We start from the raw sequence: 27022 nt of genomic DNA on the forward strand, positions 1-27022 counted from the left end.
AAAACCGAGGATTTAATATCGACACCCAACACAACCTATGTCTGATATAAACAATTTGGAACCTAGTGATTTAAGAAATCAACATTACTGGTTTCTAGATCAAAAGTTATTATTATATACTGAAACAGGAAGTTTTGAAAAATTATTGTGTTTCTTACGCAGTTTTTGGTTTTCTTGCAGTAACGAGTATTGATAACGTGAAAAGTGTTCCACAGTTTCATCACTTCCGTTCATATTGGATCCTAGAGAAAGTTTTGTTACTCCTCCTTTTCCAGTGATCAGGTCCCTTAAAATCTGTCCAACCCGACACCCTCATTCAAAAATCCCCGCTCTTTCTCTCCAACATTGACAGGGTCATTAACACCCCCGTCATCATATTTACATCCTTTACCCTTTCAATGACCGTCTGCTCACCGTATTACGTATGGTCAAACAGACAAAGAAGGGCAAATAAATTACGTGGGAACTGGAGATTAAGATCTGAAGGTGTCCGATGACAGGTACTTTATGGATTACCACTTATGTAGTAGTTGCGTCAGTAAGTCCGTCTGTCAACGTAACGTATCGTTTAGTGTCGTTGAGTGATAATTAGAGAGTAAGTCAAGTGTGGATTGAGTCATGAGTGGAATGACGAAAAGACAAAGAATCCGATAAGCAGGAAGCAAAGTTTAGTGTAGCTTATAACAAACAGTGAAAACTGGAGAAATTTTAAAATTGATTGCAAGAAGATTGAAGCTATGGAATGCTACATACCGTATTAATCTTTTCTGAAAAATTGTCAAGTTCATGTTCCCTACCTTCGCCATTCCCCGAATCCCTCTTCGATTCCATCACAAACTATCAATTTCATTTCAAAAAGTTGAGAACAAATAGGCGAAATGGTCGGTTACGATAACCATCTATCGGTTTCATATTACTGCAACTTTTTTCATGTTACCGCTCACTAGGGGGGAACATTGCGTAACGCCGTCTTTGCCATGTCAACATCTGTCCACTATTATTTGTCCTTCTATCAATCATTCGCGTGTTCTTTTACCTGTCAAGAAATATGTTTGTTGCGTGGCATGTTGGATAAGATTTGGAGAGGCCAACGACAAAGGACTGTTTCAGAAAAGTGATAAAATGGGAAGTGGGATTTGTGGAACAGTAGATGATCAGATGTTATCGTATCTGAAATATACAATTTTTAGATTTAGATTTTTAGATTTTGTGAGTAGATCACTATTTTTTCTGTGATGAGCTCTAATTCAAAAGGTGCAGAAAATTTTCAAAATTTAGCTTGAAGTCATAAATTTGTGAATATTAATAAGGTTAAATATCTATTCAAGTAACTGTTTCAAAGAAGTGATAAGAAGTGAAATAGAAAGTGTGGAACGGTAAATACTATTAAATAAAATTTCTTATTGAAAATCATTTTTGACTATGCTGCAGCCACAGGAATGTCAGGGTAATTAGAATCTTCACAAGAATCGATTCCAATTTCCCTATTCAGACGAAAAAATCAAGACACTCTTCTGTGGGTATTTTGTTAAGCGCCATGAAATTTCCAGACCCAGCTTAATTAATTTTTTTTCAGTTTCTAAAGTTTGGGAAATAATTTGGATCCGAACAATTATTTATTAACTATTATTTATGAACTATTATTATCAACAAAAATTCCAACCCGAACAGAAAAGAATTGAAACCGGAATTAATTTTCTGCGTAACAACATTTTTCCCGTCATGAAAGCTTTAAAGGCGTATTGTGGTCTGTTGTGATGTTTTCATATCATAATGTATGAGTTTCGGCGAGTTCATTTTCAATGGTTCAAGAATTTTTTAATTCGGTCCACAACCTGCTGAGAGCGAGCGCCGGAAAGTTTGGTCATTGAAAGGGTCGCAGAAAATTGGGGGCCGTGGCCTAGAAATTCGACTTCGAAAAAGTTGATTTTTTGAATTTTGACGGTATTTTCGATTATTTTTGTTGTATTTCTTTAATAATTTCGATAGAAAACGGCAAATATTGATAGAAAAACACTAAAAACTATAGAAAATAACGCCAGAAATAGCAGAATACTGAAAAAACCATCGGAAAGTTTGGCCAGCGAGAATTTTCTAGAAATTTTACTTTTGTAAAGTTGTTTTTTCAGTATTCTGCTATTTCTGGCGTTATTTTCTATAGTTTTTAGTGTTTTTCTATCAATATTTGCCGTTTTCTATCGAAATTATTAAAGAAATACAACAAAAATAATCGAAAATACCGTCAAAATTCAAAAAATCAACTTTTTCGAAGTCGAATTTCTAGGCCACGGCCCCCAATTTTCTGCGACCCTTTCAATGACCAAACTTTCCAGCGCTCGCTCTCAGCGGGCTGTGGACCGAATTAAAAAATTCTTGAACTATGAAAATGAACTCGCCGAAACTCATACATTATGATATGAAAACATCACAACAGACCACAATACGCCTTTAACATTCATAGCAAGCTTGATTTTGTTATATCTGAAAAGTAGACTAGTCTGAAAGTGAGAAACTCTCTCCATAAACATTTTATAGTTGTTACTAGCCAAGGTCCTAAAAAATTTAATTGGTATGAGCGACATCAGTGGTATAGGAACTAATGATACTTGAACAAATTATACTTCATCAGTGCTTGAAACGGAAACAAATAATTTTTATGATGTTTTTGTCATGACGCTGTGCGCTTATTGAAATTATGAAATACATAAAGTTTCGACAGTGGCATGTAAGAAAGTTGAGTAGTCTTTTTTAATAGGACTGCGCCATCAATACGTTCACTTTGGAAAACTCCATTGTAGGGGCTCGTCCAGAGTACTGAAATTTGGCAACCAAACTGATCGTAATTATTTTCGAATTAACTTGATCCAGCAAAGGCACGTTTTGCAACATTGGAAGTCTCACACAGGAACTTGTGAAGAAAATAAAAATCGGACAATGAAAAAGAGATCTCGATCACTAACTTTCACTGTCAGATATGACAGATATGGAGATTTTGAAACCGGTAGAAAAGTGTAGTTTTTGAATTTTTTTTTTGATTATTACCGTTTGTTGTTTTAATTGCGCCATATCATATACAAGGTATCATGATGACGTGACTGCCAGATTTTTAAAGTTTGGTGTGCGATGTTAGCCAGAAACCCAAATCTTTCAAAAGTCTGACGTGATCACAACTAAAATGCTCTATTTGCAATACAACTCCCTGTTTCATATCATACTCAATTAGTTGCCGTTCTGAAACTGATATTTCGTCTCTAGTTAACCCTGATTATCTCAATCCCCCCTCTCATTTCCCTCACTTTAATTCTTCAAATCCCATTCCTCCACTTCCTCGAGACGATGTCCTCCCACAAATTCAGAGTTAATCGTAGAACCCAATAAACCAGGCGTTTACGGTCTACGATAAAGTGTCGTAAACCGTATTTAGGTGCGCTACAACCCCTCTCTGGCGGTTACCCCACACACACACAACTCTTAATTACATATTCATGTGATTCTGCCGACGACGACGCCGAAGACGTAAACGTTTGTCTTATCTCTTCAAACATGCCCCTTTTTATTATCCATCTGTCTTTCCGATAACAATAGGCGACGATGGAAAAGAAGAAGAAAACGACGACGACGACTGCGAAACCAATCAATTTATTATTCCAGATTTAGAGGACAGATCAAAATTTTTGACATGTTTGATTTGAGATCTGACACTATTTACGATTAGGCAAAATGTTGTGTGTCGGACGGCGATATTTGAATTTATGGTTATTTGTAGGAAACTGACAAGATCTACATACTGGGGAAGGGGAGAACCAGAAATTTTTATTTCTTCACATTAACTAGGTCGTTAATTTTAGAGATATGTAGCTGGAATAGTTTGGTTCCAGCTGGGAAATTCTTATCTCTAGAATGCAACGTTTGGTTTCAGAAGTCATTTGCCAAATAAATTTATCAGTGATAAAGAAAAGCGGTCAATATAACAATAGTGTGCAACATGAAAATTTTTTGAGGCGCTATGTGTGTTCGTGGATTCTTCATTTATTTTGATAATTTTTAATTTTACTTGAATTCATGTTTCAACAATTCAAGAAATCCTTAAGTCAAGCACAAGAAACTAGTTGGTCAGGGCATCGTACTCCAATATCATGACTTAGAAACAGAACCATCCATTTTTGTTAACAATATGTGGTTGATGATTTATCAAAACTTCATAACTAACACATCTTTAAGTTCTCAGTTTTTTAAACCGAATATTTTTTAAATGTCACATTGCTTCTGCTGATCAGATTCGAATAACTTACTAATGTCTAAGTAATCACTGAACGAAAAGCTCCCATTCTAATAGAAGTACTGTTTCACAACGCTCATTCACCTTGTCAAAAAAGTTTATCCTCAATCACTGGAGGTCTTATCTTGGGCGAAATGACGAAACTTTAATGTCACTGTCCTAAATTCTTTTCATGTTTCGGATTACTTTTAAACTTGAATTGCCTAGTCTAACATGTTACGACGTCAAATCTAAAAATTTTATGTTCTCAGTTTTTTTAACCGAATATTTTTAACATGTCATTGCTTCTGCTGATCAGATTCGAATAACGTATTTTCAGAACTCCTTTCTAAATAAACATTGCGCACAAAGCTTCGATTCTGAATTACTGATATTTGAAATTGGGAATTTTTCCAGAGTTTGAATTTGTCAAAAATGTTTATCCTCAATCTTAGGAGGTCTATCTTGGGCAAAATGACGAAACTTTAATCTCACTATCCTAATTTCTTTTTGTGTTTCGGATTTCTCTTAAACTTGAGTTGCCTGGTCTCTCATGTTAACAATTGTGTAAAATAACTTATGCGTCTATTCTGGAAACATTGTATCAAATTTAAGTGGTGTTTACCATAATACCATGAAACAGTAATATCGTATTAGGTTAAGTGTTTCAAATTTTGCATTTTTGAAAATAATGAAAGTTGAAGATAATTTAGGAGTCATTGATGGAGCACTAACTTCAAAACATGAAACAGAAACTAATCTGCTGAGCGAAACTCTCAGAGTACTGCTCAAGGCGATGGGCATTAGATCAATTTCAATGTCATCAGAAAAGTGGTCTAGGCGTACAGCCGGCACAAATTTTGAAACCCCGTTGCAAAGGGTTTCGGAAAAAACTGTTTCGTGAACTCTTTTTGAAAAAGGCTTCTCTTGGTTTTTAATGGTTCCATGCACATTCGTCTCGAAATAGTTTTCTTGTAGGGAGGTTTTCGAAAACCTATGTCAAAAAATTATGTTTCTTACTACCGATATTAGTAAAAGTTAATTTCGTGAATTGCTCTCCATACACTCTGTTCAAAAATAACCAGTATCATCAAGTTCCCAGAGTAATAAAACTGTATTGCGCCCCTCCATATCCATTTCTCTCCTCCATAATCCCTTATTCTTCACCCCTTCTCCGACCACCTAGTGAGCTCATCAATCTCCGGAACAAAGAGAGGAAGAGAAGACACACCACACGCCACACATACTCACTCACACAGACATTGACAATTTTATTGCGTGTCTTGTCACCGATAAATTCATCAATTAACACCATTTGGTGGAATGCCAACATGACATCAAAGGCTTTTGTGCCGCGCGAAAATGAGTCGACGGGTGGAAAAAGGAACAGAGGAAGTGAGGAAAATGTGTAATGTTTGAGAAGACTGTTTGAAAAAAGATTGGAGAAAGAGTTGCCAATTGGAATATCGAAGACGAATCATGAAAGGAACATTTCCAGAAAAAAAAAACAGTATTTTGAAGCAGTAGATTTCTGTTAAAGAGATCTAATAGAATTTACAAAATAATCACTCGGGAAGCAAAACTGGGACCTTTAAGAGGGTTGAGAAACTGTAATTAGATGTTGACCCTTTTCTATTAAAATGAGCCCGAAAACGATCATAATTGTTTTGCTCAAAGTTATCTACTGACTTCTTTGCAATTTGCTGACCTCGATTTTTCAGATGATGACTCGTTCTTAATAAATTTAATGTGCTTAAGAAACGTTTTCTAAACTCTGTGAAACATTAATTCGTTGTAAACTTCTACATGTATGTTTATTTCAAAATCTTATTTTCGAATTCCTATTTTCTGTTCATTTTGCAACTCAACATATCCGTTTTATCAGTTTTAAATTGTATGTTTCGTCACTTCCATATATCTGATATGTTATTAAAAAGTTATTCGTTTGCGGTTATGCCACCTTGTGAAGCAGTATAGTACCAAAAGAGTCTATTCGAGATTATTCAGCTTATTCCATCTGGAAGCCATCCTTTTTTGTTCCGTTTCTTCGCATCCCCAAAGCTCTTGCTGGTCGTTCTCTACGTTATGACACGACCTCCGAACAACAAAATATATCAAACAATTTTTACAGTGAAAGTATGTTAATATTATGACACTAACCCGCTCATGTAGTGATAATGCTATCAAATCATTATCATAATCTGGCATACTAGAACGTCAATGGTTTTCACTGATTTTTGTAGCAAGAATTATGTCAACATGTTCCCACAAGAAGGAGTCCAATGGATCAAAAACTAATCACATAAACAATCATTGCCAAATTTGATTGTTACATGTCGGTAAAATAAGCCTAAGAGTTTCAGGTGTAGCGGATTAGGACTTGTAGTAGCGCAAATATCTAGGCAACCTGAAACTGCAAGGAACATTTTTAAAATTTTAAAATTAGAAGAGGGATAGCTCTGCAAACAGTGAAGTCTGTCCCCCTTGAAGTGTACTTCTGGGTTCACACCTCCTAGAAGATGAGAACGAAAATTTCCAAACTTTCAGTTTATTTGCCACTGACTCGATTTTCTCTGCTTCTAACTTTAAGTTTTAAAATTTTTTTCGAGGTTTCAACCAGTGATTAAACACATGTATGAATAATTCATGACGTTAACGCGGATTTGTGAAACATATTGGCTAAAAATTATCATAATCTGGGAAACCGGAACGTTTGGATTTTATTTTTCAGCATTTTTGCATAATCCCACTCTGTCAGTTCTACATTTTTGGAAGAAAGCACCAGTACGGTTTATGAGATTTATTTAATAATCATCATGAAGCAGGAATATGCTAATATCCAATTGTGTTGTTAAGACGTTTATTAGAGACATGAAGTAAATGGGATTTGAAGAGCCATAGGATACTCTTCTTGGCAAAACTCATGCGGGAACGAATTTGTACGTTTCAACAATTCAAATCTAAATACAGTTTTTTTAAAGTTCAAGTTCTCTTTTAAAGTTCTTTTAAAGTTCTCAGTTTTGCTCCCAAAGTGATTATTTTCCCGATAAGTGCACTATTTTTCAATTTCAAAAAGTTATCAAGGAAAATGAATAGTTTATGAATTTATTGGTACTTCTGCATTTCTCTGTTTCCAAAAATTAGAATAATCTGGAAAAGTAGAACGTTTAGATTTCATTTTTTTCATCGGTTTTGCATAATCGCACCTTGTCGCTTGGCGGTAGGAGAGAAATGATGCAGAAAAAAATTGAAAGCCAACGATTATTACGCTCCTGGAGGCATTCATAAAATTATCATAATCTGGCAGACTGGGCTTTTAGTCTAGAAAAATCACCTGTTTTGTTGTTCTCACATTATCAGGTCTACGTGAGCATTTCTTCTGCAGGTTTGGAATCAGGAGGGTCGAAAGTATCTAGGCTAGAAAATTCAGTCTCTGCTCTACCTGTAGCAAGTACTCCAACAGGGGAATACTGTACAAAAAAATGGAGAGCAGAATGATTTTGGTGGCACAGTTGAAAAAACCATTATTACTAGTACACTAACAAACGAAAGTTGACATTATGATAATACCAAACCGAAACTGGACAATTACAGTGGTCAAAAGGAGTAGATGAGCAGCAATCTTATTCACGTATGATAGCTCATACAACTGATCTGAAACTTTAAAAACCGGATTTTTTTGGAAGAGCACAATTGAGAAAGTCAAAGAAAGATTCCGTTTCACCAGATCAAGAAATAGTTGTATTTTTTCCAAACGGGAATCAAAGCCTGATTCCCCCTTCTCCCCACTTCATCATAATGTTTGTGCGAAACCCCTTCTGTGTCGAATCGAATCGACACAACTCAAAAATGTTTAATTTAGGTAATAAACCCATTTAGGATCCATAAAAGTGGTGTATGTGTGCGTGTATATGTGGCGTATCAGTTGCACATACACACATACTGCCCCAACGTCTCTCTTTTTATCACCCGATTTTATGGGCAGAGACGAAACTCAAAGAGCCCCGACGACTGGTCGTAAATCGTGCATCAAATACCCCCATCTGATGATATGTGTTGTGTTGGAAAACTGACAGAAGACGGAAAATCAGTGTACCGTGTCTCTCGGTCTCTCTCGCTCGCCCAATTTTTTATGACTCTTGTCATAAGATAAAAAGGTTTTTGAATATATTTATTTGTTGCTATCAGAGAAGAAAAAGAGAAAAGGCGGCGGAATATTTGTGAGATGACAGGACATAAAATCGTTATATTACTCTATCTAAACATGTGTTTTTTTCTTGTTTTTCTAGAAGAAGCAGATGGTGAAATGAAATTTTATGAGTATGAGAATGGGCTACCTCAAAACGTTTATGACTTGCATTTTGACTTGATATTTGAAACGAGCATTCGGGTTTTAGTATGCTATAAAATTGGGAAGAGAGATAGAGGAGATTATTGTACAGGTGTCAAAATATTGGAATGGGGACAGGGGAAGGGAAGATTGAGAAGGGGTAATGTAATCAGGTAGATGGAATAAAGCACCAATTCAGTATTTTTGATAGAAAATTTCACGAGAAATCGAAACAGTATTCATAAAATACATACATGCAACGGCCCGGCTAAAACACTTTGAGCTAAATTTTGAACGAAAATTTGATTTTTTTAAACATTTATTGACTATAATTTAGAATTCAATCAAAAGCTAGTAATTCATCAAAAAATTGAATTTTTAATGTAAAATTTCTTAAAAATGTTCCTTTTTTGAAACCGGAAGTTTGTTTTTGAGTAATTTCCCAATGATGGAGCAGGATTGTTCTGCAAGATTCCCGAAACCAGATGAAAATAATCTGAAACAAAATTTTTTTGAAAACCTACAGTACTCCCTCTCCCCGAGCGGTCAGTGATAAATTCTAAGAGCACTTCAAATGCATTTTTTCCGGTTTCTTATCGTTTTCTTAGTTTCTCGATTTGATTTGGCTACACTTAAATGAGAAGGTAGTTACTCAAAAACAGTACAGTGGGGAAAAAAATGAGAAAAATATCACCAATAATCAATCCTAAAATAGTCTTGACACGAACTGCTGAATTACCGAAAAATTTAAACCAATCTCATGGAAAGGATTGACATTGAGTTTCACCGAAATTGTTTTCATGGGAGTTTGAAACATTTTATTTTTTCATGTGAAAAAATGAGAGAAAACTCAAAACGGCTTGGAACAGTGTCGGATAACAGAACAATAGTAACAGAAAACTAGAACTTTCTTGGCATTAGGAAAATTAACACTCCCCCGAAAAATGGTTTTTATGAAACTTTAATTTTTCACATAACTACATAGATGATTCATCAACTTGACGAAATTCTGGAAACCGCGTTCTATTGATAGTGGATGGGGGCGTGAAGAACCCTACATAGGTAGATCACGGGTGATGGAACTCAGGGAGCATGCTAACCCGAATAAGTGATTGAACACTGTAGCCACATTATGAGAGATCTGAAACACTAATTCAAAGTGGCGATTTTTATAGCTGTAAGAGTAGAACTGTAACTGTTGGGCTAAACACGTCAGAAGTTTTATAAACTCAACGGAACAGTATATTTTTTTGAAATCTAATGTTCCAAGAATTCGATTTTAGAATTTGCATTTCCACTCAATTTGATGCAGCCTCCTAATTGATACTGCTTTAAAATGTTATGTTCCTTATCACTGCTAATCACTCACCAATTGCAAATTCAATTGTCTACAGTACCCTTACGAAACCCATCCTGAATCGTTTCATCTCCTTTGCACGTCAAATCACATTGTCTTCTCGTTTGACAAACGTCTTCTCCTTTTTATTCTTCTGATCCTTTACATCAACACGACGACGACTACTGTCTTATATGTTTATGATGATTTTTGCAAGACGTGAATGATTCGAAAAGTGTCAGTTTGTCTTTACCCATCACTCCATCTTGACCTGTCAAAACCATCCATCTAATGTTACCTCCCCCTTACCCCCTTATGTCGCGATGGCCCGCCGCGAAAGGCAACGGAGGAAGAAGAAGGAGAAGATTTGTTTGAGAAGAGATTCTCTCTATATATTTATATAATAAGTTGATGTGTAACGTTCTTCTTCACACCTACGTCTCCAAAGTCCTCACCTCATCTATCAAGTGACACATCATAAATTGCCTGTCATACGTTGGTTTCTCTCTTCTCTTCCCCCATATCTCTCAGATTGCCGCCTGTCAAACCTCCCACCCCGGGGGCCCCGCCCTCGTCATCATCCAACCGATTCACTTCGCCCCGCCTCCCCCCGTCAGTCTCTTTTCTTTTTGAACGTGCCGATAGGAGTGCCCCATTCCAACTCCGCCCTTCCCCACTCTCTCTTCTCTATTCACATTTAGTTTTGTTGCGCATCACTACTTCGTGTTGCTCATTTATTATTATTGTTACTATATAAAAAACATGGTCTCCACACATTCTTCACAATATATTACGGATTTCACACCAACAACGGTAAGTTCATTTTTAATATTGTTCTGTTTTGATTTTATTTTAGTCTTGCTATTAGCTTTTTTGGTCAGTGAAGTCTTGCTATTAGCTTTTTTGGTCAGTGACCAGTGTTTTCTGAAATTTTCAAAAATTTTTGTCTGGAAATGTAAAACTTTGATTTTTAAAGTTTAATGTTCAAGTGAAGTTGTAGTTGAAAATGAGAAGTATTTATCTCAATTTTTTCCGGTTTTCTGAAATTTTCATCAGTTTCAAATTATAGTTGAGCTTCACTAGACACTGCCAGTAATTTCTGAACTTAAAAAATTGAAATTTTGTTAAGATTCTGAATTTTTCACATTTGGTTGGTCTTAAAACTTCCGGTTTCGAAATGACCCCATTTTGAAATGCCCTGAACCTTTAAATTTTGAAATTGAGACGTTTTGAACCCCAGATATTTCGAATTTGAGTAATCGAAAAAGTTAGATTTTTGAAATTTTGAAAGGTTCCCGGGTTCGAAACGTCCCGGAACACACTATTTAAATTTCGTAGCTTTGAAACTTTTTATGTTTCATTAGTCTTTCATAACCAATGCTGAAACTTCGAAGAACAATGACCTCTTAATACTAGGTACTTAACACCAAAAAACATGTTTTCATCAAAGTCGCCCATATAAATTTTATATCTTTCCAAGTTTCCAGGCTGAACCCGGCAAATCTCCACTGGCGCTGCTCGCCAAAACATGCGAAACGATCGGTCTTCCCGAGAATTCTTCATCAAAAAAGAGTGGATCGCCGCAAGAGAAAAAAGATGAGAAGCCATCATCATCATCACATCGATTCGGTTCGCTGGATCATCACCAACAACAACAATCAAAAAAATCCGCATCGCCTCGATCGACTCCCCAATCAAAAGAGCCGACACTCACGTTCCCGGGTCTGCCGAAACCGCAATTTCCAATGGGAATGCCTGGAATGGGCTTCCCATTCTTCAATCCAATGATGTCTCCATATCAAATGCCCGGATGTTTTCCAGGAGCATTCCCAATGGCTCACGGATTCATGGGTGCTCAACGGATGCCGTGTCCATTTGCAATGATGAGACAACCGTGTGCAAATCCAGGGTGTATGCAGTGTCCAAGCTCCTCGAATGCAGTGAAATCGGGACAAATGAACGCAGAGATGATGGCGCAGTTCGCAGCTCATCCATTGTTTTCAATGTATGCTCAAATGATGCCAAATATGACTGGGTGAGTGGTTTTTACCGTTTCGAAAGATTAATATAAAATCAAGAAGTAAATGTAAATCAGTCATCCCCAGATCTCGAGACTATGTCAAAACCGAATTTTGTAACTTTTCAACTAACTCCCATTTCTTTCCAGAGTCCCACCTGCCTCCTATCAAGCTCTTCTGGCTGCATCCGCCGCCGCGTCCTCTTCCGCTTCCAACATGCCAACTGATTATTCTAAACCATCAACCTCCACAGCCACCTCGGAGCCCAAGACAGTATCCCCCAAGTCACCAGCTACCTCGAAACCAAAATCATCAACGGCAAAGTATCAATGCAATTGGGTGGATTCAGATGTGCCATGCGGAAAGTCGTTCGAGGATGAGAGCGAGTTGACCAATCATGTTAAGGTGAGATTTTTTAAGATACTGTTTCTCATAGTTTTCAAAAATTGAGCCTTTGGTCTCATCAACATTCTTGTTCATTTTCAATTTCCAAAATTTTCCAGAAAAGCCACGCCCCATCCCCATCATCATCCGCCTCATCGGAGCAGTCAACTTCCGGTGGAAAAGCCGCTCGCTCCGCCACCTCCACACCCCAACGATTCAACCCATACGGAAAAGCAATGGCCCCTCAAATGATGCTTCCACCCGGTATGAGCATGAATCCAATGGTTCTCCCATTTTCTCTTCAAGCAATGTACTCTAATCGGCTAATGCCTACTGTAGCTCATCAGTGAATACCATAACCTCTTCTTTTGTATTTTATTTGTTGTTGTAGTCCCCTTAGTGTCCCCCTCTTTTGAATTCGTGGTAACTATATAAATAAGCACGGGTTCTCTCTCCAGTGTCCTCTTGTCTAGTGATTCGATTCCACACCATCACCTCCTGTTTTATTTTCGGTCCATCTATTTCCCTCTCTCAATTTTATTGTTCTCAATTTAATTGTACGAGTTCTTTCTCCTGTCTCTAATTTTCTAATTCCCCCCATTTCCATCTTTCCCATTTTTATACGCCTTTCGGTCATCTCGGTTGCTTTACGACACCCATAACAAAATATCGTTTTTTCCCCCCTTCGTTTTCACTGTGACAATCCGATTCTCTGTAATAAAACACGTTGAATGGTTTTCTCTTTGTTTGCGTATGTTTTCTTGAGTGAAAAAGATGAATTTCGAAATTTAAGAAAAATGACAGAAAGATTGATGAACGGAGTGGAAGGGGGAGATGAAGAGACGCAGATGGATGAGGTCTAGTGGGACCAGAGGGGGGAGACAAAAAACATGAAGGAGCAATAATCAGACAATTTTCAGCATAGATCTGTAACTTTGGTTTGAAAGTGAATCGGTTACCTACAAAAAAATCTACTTTTGATGTTTCGTACGTTGCAAATGGAATCGAAGCGATTTCTTCTTATGGTAACTAACGAAAATTCTATGATCTCTCACAATTTATTCAAGTTTTTACAAGAATTACTGTTTCAGATTGTGAGTTTAACTTTTCCAAGTTTTTACCTTCAATACTGTTCCGAATAATTTACTATTTCTCGATCATTACAAGACAATGATGAATTTACTACCGTGTTCAACAATATTTCAGAAAAAACTAGGACATCGGACTGATTTCTTACAGTAACCCGCCCAGTGGAAACCCTCAGAATTAGTACGTCTTTCAGAGAATGTTATGTTTCACATTAACCAGATAAATTTATTTTTCGAGGAGTACTCCGATGTAATCACAAAACATTCTCACTTCTATGATCATAGCGCCTCTGTTTCAAGATGGAGATATTTGGAATTTGAAAATAAAACATACGTTAAAAGAACATTTACTATACACCAGTTTGATATCATGAAATGGTCCCAGGCAGTGTGTGTTTTTCGAAATTTCTTATTCGAAAATATGTATTTTCGAAAAAAAATTCGAATGATATTCGAATAATTTTTCGAATATTCGTTCGAACAGTTGTTCGAAATTTTAATCGAACAATTATTCGAACGAATTTTCGAACGAATATTCGAATGACTTTTCGAATATTCGTTCGAATATTCGTTTGAACATTTTTTTCGTTGAAGAGCTGGAAGATTTTGGATCCGAAGAACTTTAAAGATAAATATGAAATTTGAAATGATTTTCGTCCGTTTTTTTTTTTCAATTTATACTTATATTTTTGATTTAAAACTTTGCTCAACTTTAAAAAATGAAGATATGTGTCAGAACTATTTCGAATGTTTTGAACAGTTCAGATGGAAATTTATCCACAAAACTAGCAATTCTTACGAAAATTTTCCGTCTCCCGACGGAACAATACTTTTTGAAAAACAGTAAAAATTTTTAAATTTTATTAGAAACGATATTCGAAAATTGTTCGAATAAAATTGCCTTCGAATACTGTTCGAACAATTATTCGAATAGTTCGAATAATTATTCGAACATATTCGAATAAGTATTCGAACAAAATATTCGAACAGTATTCGAAAAATGTTAGAATAATTATTCGAATAAATTTTCGAACAATTATTCGAACGTTATCGAAAAACACACACTGGTCCCAGGTATGGAAATAAAGCCTTACTACAAATTTTTGTTTCAGACTGTTTATAAGTTAAGGAACACGATTTTTTTATAGTTCAGCCTCTTCTATAATTTCTAGCAATTTCCGTTTCATCACGTTTTTAAAGGCATAAGTTGAAACGTGTCACTAATGCCAATCGGACTATTTTTTTGGCCAAATTTCAATCAAATTTGCCTATGAAGAAATATCATTGAATTTCTCGAAACAACCATGCATTAAAACCAAAATCTGAAACTGAAATAATCACGATAACTTAGACTTGACCATGTTTTCCCACTGTTTCACCAAAACCATATTTAAACCGATTTTTTCCTAATAGTACTGCCTCTTCATTCAATATGTTTTGTTTTATGTTTCCGGTCCAGTATCTGACAATATTTTGCATATATAAGATGTGTATCAGAACTAGCTCCTCATAACTCCCATTTATCTTCCTCACAAAACCGTAATGTTTGAACTTGACCCCCACTCAACTCCATTTCTCCCGGATAAAAAATGTTCTCACCCACTCTCTCTCCAGAGGAATCATGAGAGAAGCAACAATATATTTTTCCAGCTACTCGTTTTCCAAAATGCAACTGTCATTCCGAAACTCTCATAAATCACAGCTCAATGTTGCCCACTTCAGTGAGAAGACTTCTTCTTCATCTCCGGCTCCCATTCCTTCCGTCTTCTTCCCATCTCCTCCCCCCACCCCGAGAACATAATTAATCAAACAAATCCGCCAAATAGCTGCTCTTTTCCAGTGCAGTAAACACATAGAAGACTCGGAGATTGATGAGTGTGTCGGCGGTAAGTGTTTGATGTGAAGGCCCGTCGCCGTCGTCTCTGACACTTACACGCAAAACCACTAGGCACCTCTTTCGCTCTCTATCGAAAATGCATCTGTTTTGAAACGAAGGTGTCGACGACTGCTTAGAGACGATAAGGCGTCTAATCGGTTTAATTAATCTCTAACAAGCGATGCGCTCCTCTTCGTCTTCTTCTCATTCGTCTTTTTGCTTTGGGGGCTGTCGGGACGAAGATATATGTGGGTACCTAGTCGAACTGACGAAGGAGGAGATGAACGAAAAAAGAAAGACAGCTGGCGAATAGGGCTCGTAAAACCATCTCGATGAGTTATTTTATAGTCGACCCCCCCTCCGGCGGCAACTGAGTAGAAGGGGGGAGGGATGATGTGAGTGTTTTATGGCTTACAGAGAAATGAGAAATGGTCCCGCTGTTTTGAGAAGAGAAATTTGAAACTCTCTCCGTTATTACTGTTTTAGGGTCTGATTTTTTCAAGGGACCAAGCGCCTTTCTCGATTGATATATGTGAGATTTTCTGAGAATTGTAAAAGTGAGGCAATGGAAAAAGCAAGACTACCAATCATATCCTTTTAAAGCCTAAATTAATAGAAATACTGAAATCGTCGATCGCATTCGTAGGTTTATGTCAAGAACTGGAAAAAATAACGAACTATGTATGGAATAAGTGACTCCAAACAGTTAGTTTCAGAAAACAGTAATTCACCAAATGTTCAAAATACATTACATTGGCATCAAAATTTTAAGATTTTCAAAAGATTTATGAAGATTTTGAAACAGGGACTACGGTTTTCCAAAATGTTGACATAGATAATTCAGATAATGTTAGAGAACAAATATCGGTTTCATCACAAGACCTAACGAGAATATGCACCATCTGAAACAGAAAAGTCATCCGATGAGGTTTACTAGAATTTCAGAGGATGATGATGCTGAAGTGTGTCCCGATTGTTAGTTCATGCGAAATAGGCAACAAGAATTAGAAAAAAAGATAATGCTTGAAGTCAGTAACCTAACAAATTTTCAAAAGTGCATAACTATATTCACTCACAGATTGGTTTCATTAATAACCGTCACTTGGAAACAGACAATCTGCAACAGTGAAGTCTTTCTATCTAGCTCAAGCACTTACTAACCAGGTCTCGAGACTTAATGACAAGAACATGAAACTGAAATATATTCAAAAATTACTCAAAATCTTGAGTAGCTACTCAAATATGTTTTGTACCAAACTTTGCCGATTAATTGATATCAAGTCTGCACGCTTCTCCGAAAAAAAAACCCTATACAGTGAAAATTTACTAAAGTTTCTACTGAATTACCACAATTTTGTTTTTCGTGAAAAAATTGTCGGTCCTAATATTTATGTATTCCATGTGGTACACCGCAAAATATGATACTACAGATGTAACTGAAATTAATGTGAAACGGGTACAGTAACCCAAGAAATTGACGAAGGCTTTGAAAACATTTTCGCTCACAAATTAACTTCGGGCATATCTGTACGACTAATTCTGAGACACGAAATTGTAAAAATGGCAACAGTGAAACGGTAACTTTCTGTGGTGAGACTATTGTCTCTAGTGGTTTTGGTAATTTAGGTCCCGCTGCAGAGAACTTAGCACTTAGCCCAACAAGCCTCAAGAAATACAAAAATACTGAAACAGTAGTATTTATTCCGAAATACTGTGTCGTGAGGTTTTGGTATAATTACAAAATTGTATCACGGAACGGTAGAAGACACAAACCAATATCTTTTAAAAAAGTTGTTTGAATTCATAATTTGTTGGAAGCATATCTAGAATACATTTTTAGGTTTCTATTACCGACCATGACGTCATTTTAGATTCCTTGCTTTCTAAAACCACTGTAACACCTAATTAGAACCTAAAAAAATCGAGTTGCTGAAACTGTATTTACCGTTTCTCATATGTTTTTTGGAGCACCAGTGAGAAACAATCATAATTTTGTCCGTTCTGCATTTCTTAGTAAATACTATTTCATAATCAACACAGTGGAACAAAACCAATGTTGTGATCTATCTCTCTTAAAACAACTGTCTTCTCCAACAAATCTCTGATAAATCAGATCGAAAGGTCAGATTGATGGGGGATATCTTCTTATCAGAGAGAAAGAGACATTCTGATTGGAAAATATTTGCTGGACAACCGATGTGGGCTTTAGGAAGAATTCATGGGAATCATTAGAACATTTCGAACCTAAAATCTACAGTAATCCTATGGAGCTGAAACTGTATCCCACCAACCAAACATCTAGCTCCCTCTAATTGAAAACCCCGGTGGCGTCTCGTCGATCATCATATCATCATCATCTTCCCCCTCTACTCAAAAATCTCTTCTGACAACTCAAGTCAATTTTTGAACGATGACAGATAAGCATCGGGTTGGTAGTGCTGACAAGTGGGGCTCTATGATGTTTTGTTTTGTGTCTGTGTGTGTTTGAGAAGCGTCAGGAAGGCCTTCTCCATGTCATCTCATCTTGAGTTATCGACACGGGTCTTGCAACGAAGATTGATTACTCATGTTAGGACGACAATCAATCAATCGACACACTGCCTTCTCGCCGCCGCCACCACCGTCGACGTCGTTTGTCGTTTCTCATTCTCCATCTCCCGACAAATTCGTTTTGTTTGGAGAAGAGGAAGAAAAATACTCAAAAGTTAAAATGGCACCGTTTCGGATACACTTGTTCCCCCTGAAAAAGGCACAAAAAATAGATATGGGGGGAGAAAACGACGATGGATGGCACACCAGTTGGGAAGGGGGGATGATTTATGAGTGCGGAACATTTTCGGCCGGGGGCCCCCGTCCAAATCCTGACGGCCAGGGGTGAGAGGCAATCACTCTTGTACTCTTTTGAAAAATTGGTATGTGCCACTGATCCGTCAGACACACCACATACACACAAAACGGGCGGTGTCGTTTTGTGTTTTTCGGGTTTCAAAACGTGTTGAAAACGGGATCGCAGTTTTAGGGATCCGAAAATATCCGTTGCGATCTATTATGAACCGGACTCATGACAGGTAATCATCATCGATCATCTTCATAGTGTGTGTGCTGCTTTTAAGGTGTAATAAGGTGATGACTGACAGTTTTGTTGAACTACTGTAGAGGCAGAGGGGGGAACGTTTTGAAAAAGACGAAGAAGACATCAAAGAAGAGAGGAACGAGTTTGGTTTTACAGTTTCAGAACTATGTTAAGTGTAGGGCAAAGTGGGGATTGGGATGATCAAGATTTAGTGCAACATTCTAACAAGGGAACCCCAAGCACTTGCAAGTTTGGAATTTGATGAGAATGCTACCATATGTTTATCTAGGTCTGAATAGACTCCCCTGAAATTTTTGGAATCCGCTCGGCACTTTGAACCGAGATATGAGCCCCCAAAGTTCCCAGCTCCTTAACCATAGGAAACCTACTTTCAATTGTGGAGTGAACCTCCGAGCTATCATTGCAAGCCGATTCCACGTGCACAGGTAGTTGGCGTGCGGACCGCATGCGGATTCAGTCCTATTTTCCGTCCGTATAGAGTCCGCGGCGGAATTATGGCCCGCTACGGATTGTAGATGGACGCAGTGTGGACTTCGGGAAAAGAGGAGGAAGTGGGCGGCAGGCGTCCGCGCGCGGACTCAGCGCGGACCGTATATGGATTGGCGAAATAGTCCGTATGGACTGGCCGCGGCGGCCGCTTGCAGTAGCTCTTCCGAAGCTCTCGGACTCCTCTCGGATAATGATAATTTTTGCAATCATTTACGGAGATTTTACTTTTCTTTCCCTATTTTTCGAAAGTTTCGCCTTTCTTTATGTTTTTTATATTGAAATTTCTTTAAATTAATTTTTTCGTGAAAAATTCGTGCATTTTACTGTGAATGATCAAACAATTATTGTGTTTTCAGTCTGTCCGATGATCCCAAAAAGAGAGACATCGGCGATAGCTGAAATGGAATCTATTCTTCGATTTCCTCAAAGGTTTGTGATAGTATTCAACATTCTCTATTCAAAATAATTTTTTTCAGTGAGGAAAATCGATAAAATTGGTAGGAACTCCTTCTCAAACACGACATCTGTATTTGTCCGAGGGAGGAACTCATTTTCAAAAGTAAGTTAACTGAATAAATATTTCTTATTCCGCATTTAATTGATTTTTTTCAGAAATACAAAGGGAAAAGCGGAAATCAACGACTGGAAATTGCTTCTACGACAATTGGGTTTCGATGGATTTCAAGGACACGACTGCCCGACAAACTAGTGATTTCTATGTCTAATTTGCTATGTTTTCTTATTTTCATTATTTTAATGTTCCTTTTTTCTTTCTTTAAATAAAATAGTAATTTTATCACTGATCTTCCTTGTTAAATGACGATCTCAACCGGGGAACAAAGTAGGGAAGGGGCTGGCGGTGGGAGGGAGAGAAGCAACTTTTTCGGCGCGCGGGCTCGAAACGGACCGTATATGACGCACACATATCGTCCTTAGCTACTTCTTTTTGAGTCCGGCGCGGACGCGTATATGGTCCGTATTTCGTCGCTGGCCAACTACCTGTGTGTTTCGACTGATGTGGCGGCGCAGCAGGTTGAGCGCTTGTCTACTATGCGGAGGCTGTTCGGTTCGGTTCCACATTACCTATTTTTCTTTTTTTTTCTTTTTTTTCGTCTGGAATTTGCTATTTTAAAAAACGTTCATAAAAGTTTAAATAAATCTTTGATCTTGTTCTACATGCGGCTCAGCCAAAAGATCTTTCTGGAACAGTCGGATTTCCAGTATAAAAGGGTCCCCGAAATAGAGGTTAGTTCACTTTATTCATTTTAATTTCGCTATGTCGGCTCTGCTCATCTGGGATGTCGTTAACGAAGTTCTGCTCAACAACAATAGCCCCAAGAAGCGACAATTGGACAGGAGAGCGTCAAAGTTGGTTCAACATTTGGTCAGCATTCTTCACGAATACGAACAGGGAGAACTGGAAATGGAAGAGTCGTCAGAGGTGGATCGCGTTGAAGATGTTGAAATGGATCACAACTATGATCCTTCCATCGATTCGGGTGTCAGAGTTTTGCTTCCTACCGATCCCGTTAATCCGAAGATGTGCCTTATTGGAGATCAGCTGGTTGACATCAACGATGCCGAGAAAGCAGTTGCATATTACGGTAGTTTTGGGGACGCCAAACGGAATGGAAAAACACGGCCATCCTTGAATACTGTCAACAAGAAATTTCCCTTCATCAAGACTGAAATGCACTTGCGGAGACTTGCGGATCTGGAAAAATACGGTAAATTACATGACTTCGTTGTAATCACTGATTTCTATTATATTTCTAGGCGTCGAGATCAACGCTAACAATGCGATCGAGTTCGTGTCCGAAGAGATGTACAAGAAAGTGTCCCAGCATATGGATGATGGTCATATAATCCACAACCGGGATCTTGGCCAGATTGCAATGGACATTGTGGCCCAGAACAATCTTCAAATCCGATTCAGCGCCTCCAGTTCTTGGATTGATGCATGGAAACGGGCACACAGATTATCATCCAGAAGAATAACGAAGTTTGTTTCGCGAAAACGTTTTGTGGATGCCGCCGAGATTCAAAAGAAGTCCGAGGAATGTGTCAAGCAAGTGAAAACATTGATGACAGGATACAGCAATCATCAAGTCTACAACGCAGATCAGTCAGGATTCGTGTTCGAAATGCATACAATGAGAACATTGGCTAGAACTGGTGCCAAAGATGTCCCCGTTGTAGTCCGCTCTGAATCGAACATGAAACGTTCCTACACTGTTATGCCGATGATCAATGCTGACGGTGGATTTGCTCCAAAGATGTTTGTCGTGCTCAAGGAACCGGGAGGCAAACTTCCTGCAAAAGGACACTTTCCAGTACCAAACTTGGTCGTCAAGGCATACACGACACATATGATGACAAAAGGACTCATGTTGGAGTTCTTCCAGGAGTGTGTGTTTGACAAGGACATGCCTGACGATCTGTTATTGCTCTTGGATAGTTGGACATCGTGGAAGGACATTGCTGCAATCGACTCGGTGAAACCTGCTTCAACGTCGCTGAAAACAGTCACTATTCCTCCCGGTTGCACAGGAAAGATTCAACCTCTCGATGTTGGAGTTTTTGGACAATTCAAAAAGATCATCAAGGCGATCAATGCTTATGCTCAACGAAACTATCCCAACTTCCATGTAGCTGTACGCGATAATATCCTCAAGGTATCTCCCAAAGATAAATGAATAGTTTTTATAGTGTGGTTTGCAGGTTATATCGTTGGTATTCTGGCAAATGTCACATCCAAGTCTCAAGGAATGGGTCAAAGAAGCTTGGTTCCTCCCTGGATACCTCAACTCCCATCCACTTCCGTACGACACTCCATTCGATCTTCTGTTTCCACTGGATGTCGCCGGGCATTGTGAGATTCCATCGTGCAAAAATTCATCGTTCATTCGCTGCCTCTATTGTCAGAAAAATATTTGTTTCTCTCATTTCATAGAAGATTATCATTATACCAAATGTTAATAAACTTTTATGAACGTTTTTTAAAATAGCAAATTCCAGACGAAAAAAAAGAAAAAAAAAGAAAAATAGGTTATGTGGAACCGAACCGAACAGCCTCCCTCCGCATAGTAGACAAGCGCTCAACCTGCTGCGCCGCCACATCAGTCGAAACACGTGGAATCGGCTTGCAATGATAGCTCGGAGGTTCACTCCACAATTGAAAGTAGGTTTCCTATGGTTAAGGAGCTGGGAACTTTGGGGGCTCATATCTCGGTTCAAAGTGCCGAGCGGATTCCAAAAATTTCAGGGGAGTCTATTCAGACCTAGATAAACATATGGTAGCATTCTCATCAAATTCCAAACTTGCAAGTGCTTGGGGTTCCCTTGTAAATGAAAATAAACATTTGAAATCATTTCCTGGAAAAGATAGGCTTGAATTACACTGGGATCCAAGAAGGTGATCGAAAGAATACTGAAACGGTAACTAACTCTGGTTAGAAGGAAGTGACAAAACTTATGGAATGGTTCTAGCAATATGATCCAATCCCCTACTTTTTTCAGAACGTTGAGTTTTTGATTGTTTCGATTCGAAAGTTTCGAACAGTTGTCAGAATTTCAGCTTGAGCTAATTTCACAACTTTTTAGTTTGATAGAAATACTGAAATTAAGAAATGAAACAATTGTCGATTCTTCACAAATTACCAATGATGATTAAACTTCTCACAAGTGAGTCGACAATCTGAAACCGAAACTCATTTCTCCTAAAAACTTACGGATAATACGCAGCGTTACCTTTTTTCGGATTACTTGAAGCGGTAGTTTTCTGTCCAACGTAGACGTCTGATCAACAAAACTTACATCGAACCATCGAAACTGTTAAATTTTCAGAAATCCGGATGAGGCATTGAGTGAAAAAGATGCTCGGGTTCTTACTTCTTTGTTGAATCAGAAAATATACATAATTGTTTCGAGCGCTGTTTCATTAATACAATTTTCAAGTGAGCTGGTAGCACAGCGAACAGAACAGAAATCAGGAGTGGTTGGTTTACTTACTTTATCCTTGAAACTGTATCAATATTGTGATTTTACCTAGCATTCCTCGTAGAAAAAACTCATGTTAATATACGCTTCTCTATTTTTTTCCAAGATAACCAAAACTAAACCAAAACAATTCACATCCAGGGGAGTTGATCCATACCAGAAACGGCAACTATTTAAAAAAAAGTACTTTTTCAGGGAGATGTTAACATTTATGGGTTTCAATATAAGACGGTCGAAATTACGCAGTTTTTTGCTTACGCATTTATTTTCTAAAAAAAAACTGAGAAATTCTGTTCTGAAGCAAATTCTTTTTCTTGTTTCAGATTTCAATCAAAAACGTGTGAAAAATAATCATCTAGACACAAATTTACTACGTATCGGTTGAGCCACGTCATTCTCTGTTCCTGTTTTCCAGAGTCGATATCGATACGGACATTGTATCAAGCCAAAACATTGTAAATTCTGTTCCTTTCAATTCAATCTTCAAATTCAATCAAATCAATCGAGGAAATTATGGATACTCAAAGTTATCGCAATGAAACAGTTATTTCAGTTTTGCAATCGAAACGAGAAATGAGAAATGTATCAATAATCGTACTATTTCAATAGGCTTTCAAAACTGCTGATTGATTTTTTTTTCATTAGTTGAATGAAATTAACAACTGGTCCTCAAAGAAAAATTGAAAACCCATTTGACAAAATTGGACCCATAGGACGACCCAATAAAAAAAACTAGCAATAAACCATAGAAATTAACTTCCTGAAACATTGTTTTTTTATTTCAAATTTTGACAGAAAACATGGATTTCAAAAAATAATCTTACTGTGTCTAGAAGACTTAAAATAGTTTCAATAGTTTTATTTTTTGATGTTGATGTATTTTTTGCCGAAATCAAACTATAGCTTATTGTTAGGGCGTCTCCAAAATCCTTATTTTCAAAACCAAAATAAGTGACTCCTGCTCACGGTTTCAATTTCTCAATAAACTGGCTAAAACAGTAACATTTCCGTTTTTGGCAGCGTGAACGTTTTCTTCTCTCTTCAGACGAAGAAAAATTCAAAATTCAGCCCATCTGTCTTCTTCTCCTTAAATTTGATTCCATCTCCTCCTCCCGCCAGCCACCACACGGTATATGTACATACAATTCATCCCATTCCCCTTTGTGTCACTCACAGAATGACATAAAAGAAAACGTATGCGGATTTTATGACTTTTTTCTCTTCTGGTGGCAAAGAAAAACGATACGAGTTAGTAGTCCGTCACGCATCGATGATAAAATCTGCCTTTTTTGAACTTGAACTTGTGTGTCGACGGAACAAATTATTCATTGGGGACTGCTTGGATTGTGATGAAAACAGACATGTCGAGTGACAAATGAGACGAGAGTCTGTTGCTCGTCTTCATTCTTCATCTCAACACAGCCCCATCACGAAAAACAAAAACTCCTTCTCTGTATATATCTACAACAATCGCACCCATTCATCAGTTTTTCTGCAACTGGGACCTATCGATCATTTCTTTTCGCCTTCTCCTCCCCTCTCCTCGTCGTTGTTGCCTTCAAAATTCGGTGTGTCGATGGAAAATGCGCGAAGCAGCAACAATAAGACAAACGATCTTCTCTTCTTCAAATCGACGACAACGATTTCTTCATCTTTTGGGTGACAAGCACCAACTTTCCGGGTGCCCCAACAATCATATTCTTGGGCTGTGCGATGATTGATTGGAAATATAGCGTTGATGACATATGATAATGATGGAATACCCCTTGATGTATCTATATCATCATAGCCTCTCCTCCCCCCACTCCCCCTTTCCTCCTGTCGTTGATCTTCAAGTCTTAATGGTCAAATAAAAACATAAACAAAGTGGAGAGAGGGGATGGATTTTTATTTTTCAAAAGTTGAGGGACGAACTTTTGGAGTCTCATGATCATGGTGCCTGGATGAAAATGGGTGGAAAAACCTAACGATCTAGGAATTTAATGAGCTGTATATCATTTTCTGAGAACAGTAAAAACTGGAATCACAGGTTTTAAAAGTATTTAGAAATGTTTAATTTCAATTGTTTTTTTCAGCGCGAACGAAAGCCAAAGCACGACTTCAATGAATGCAGGTCATGAAACCGAAACAATTTTGCAAGTATTTTCAAAAAATGAAAATTTCGAACTACTCATATTGCGTTCTTTAAAGGCATTCTTTAATTTGGTATTTAACTGAAATCATTGAGCTGAAATGTGAAAACCTATCAGAAGTCTATAATTACTTCAGTGAGCCATTCATAACTTAACCTTATAATGAGGCGGAATTCTATAATTTTCTGAAATTATACCCTCTTAATCTCAACTGACAAGTTACTGTCACAGTGAAATTTCATCTTATTTTCAACTCTTGCCAGGGGCCAACAGATGAGCGAGTGTTGTGAAAACTAAAAATCTGTATCCAATCCGAGTTTTTTAAAATTTGATACTTCTCCAAAATGCAATGGAATGCCAATTTCGTATGAACAGATATAAAAACTCAGAAACACAAAACTTCTTTCAATCAGTCAACTTGGATTTGTTCTCTAATTGTAACAGCCTTAAACCTATACCACTGACTACACAACTAAACCAAATAAATTATCCATCTGAAACAGGGGAAAAAAGTTTCAGAGAAATAACTTAGAGCAAAATATGGTTTCCTGTTTCAACAGTAGAACTTTGGTGTTTCTGTAAAATATGTATCAATGCGAACAGTTTTCTATATTCAAAAACGAAAATTCAGAAATCAAATTTCCTGAAATCTCGGTATTTCAGATTGCCCGTTTCTCAACATTCATGATTAGTTTTTGTATTCCAACTGGTTCGTTCAATGCATACTTGCAAAATATCGGCCCGTCCCGGCTCGGCCCGTCGGCCCGGCCCGGGCCGGGCCGGGCCGGTAGAGAAAGTTGCCGGCCCGGAGTCAAAAAATGAGCACAATTTTTTCACAAAATTTTTCGAAATTTTTTGAAATTTTTATCAAAAATAGTCAAAAATCCTATGTAAACTTGAGTTTTATCGATATGTAAAAACATTTTTTGCGAAAAAATCAAAAAAATTTTCAAAAAATTCAAATTTTCAAATTTTTGTACTGTGACCCGGGCCGACCGGGCCGGTGAAAATTCTCAAATCGGCCCGGCCCGGCCCGGCCCGTTGCAAGTATGGTTCAATGGATAGAGGTCAGACATGGGAGAGTTCAACCAAACAAAACATAAATATAACGCCCAAACCCGATTTTTTTGTTGGAGACTCATCTTTAGAGATTCTGTGCTTACCATTATCACGGTTTCACCCAACTTATTTCAGAAGTTGATGAAACCGTATTTTTTGTAAGATTGACTAATGTTTAAAATATTTCAATATATAACATCAAGTTTCGGAAGCATCAAAACAATTATTTGAACCAAAACTGACGAATTTTCGAAACAGCAAACAAACTGTTGAATAAATTGCGGGATATTCAAAATGGATCACTGAAAGAGAGGATTCCTGGGGTCCTGGTTCACATATTTACGATTGTTCCAGCAAACTTTGAAGTGATATTTCCAAAATTTAGTGTTTCAGAAACATTGTTTATTTCTATTTCTGCATTGTTTAACGATGAATTTAAGGTATCATAATCGAGTAGACATGAACTTGAATATTGACAACACAATGTTTACAGGAACACGATGTTAGTCTACTGGCCTTCATAATTACTATTTCATTGATAAGACTAATAGCTTGGTGAGAAATCAGAGATAATTACAATGAGAATACATGGCTTGTTCAAACTTCAATTGTTTTTTTTTCAATCTAGAACGGTCTGACTCAGAACTGTAGCAATAAACTGCTGAAAGCAGAAAAATTATAAAAATGGTACAGTAGGGTGCTAGATATACGCCCAGTTCTTATCAGGAATGATTTGAATCTGGTAGTTTATATGATGCCAAATTCTTACGAGGGAACCGGGGCGGTCGTAGGGCCGACCGAGCCCGCGGTTAAACCAAAAGGGCTCAATTTTCAAAATCCAACAAATCTTCTGGTTCTCTACATGGCCGTCTGAAGAAGCGAAAACTTTCTATGGCTGGAAACTCGAATTTAAAATGGGCGCGCGGCCTAGGAAGGAACTATTCAAATCGGACAAAAAA

General features: G+C 37.6%; 1 protein-coding gene across 1 annotated transcript; it reads left to right on the top strand.

The window, feature by feature from the left end:
* Window positions 1-10686: 10686 nt before the first annotated feature.
* On the top strand, window positions 10687-12676 carry GCK72_013160 (uncharacterized protein; the record flags this gene model as incomplete). The annotated part of the gene is made up of 4 exons (XM_003093884.2): window positions 10687-10737; window positions 11412-11959; window positions 12092-12347; window positions 12446-12676. The coding sequence occupies 4 exons, from the start codon at window positions 10687-10689 to the stop codon at window positions 12674-12676; spliced, it is 1086 nt and encodes a 361-aa protein (XP_003093932.2).
* Window positions 12677-27022: the final 14346 nt, after the last annotated feature.

The sequence above is a fragment of the Caenorhabditis remanei genome, chromosome IV, assembly GCF_010183535.1.
Source record: "Caenorhabditis remanei strain PX506 chromosome IV, whole genome shotgun sequence".
NCBI lineage: Eukaryota > Metazoa > Nematoda > Chromadorea > Rhabditida > Rhabditidae > Caenorhabditis > Caenorhabditis remanei.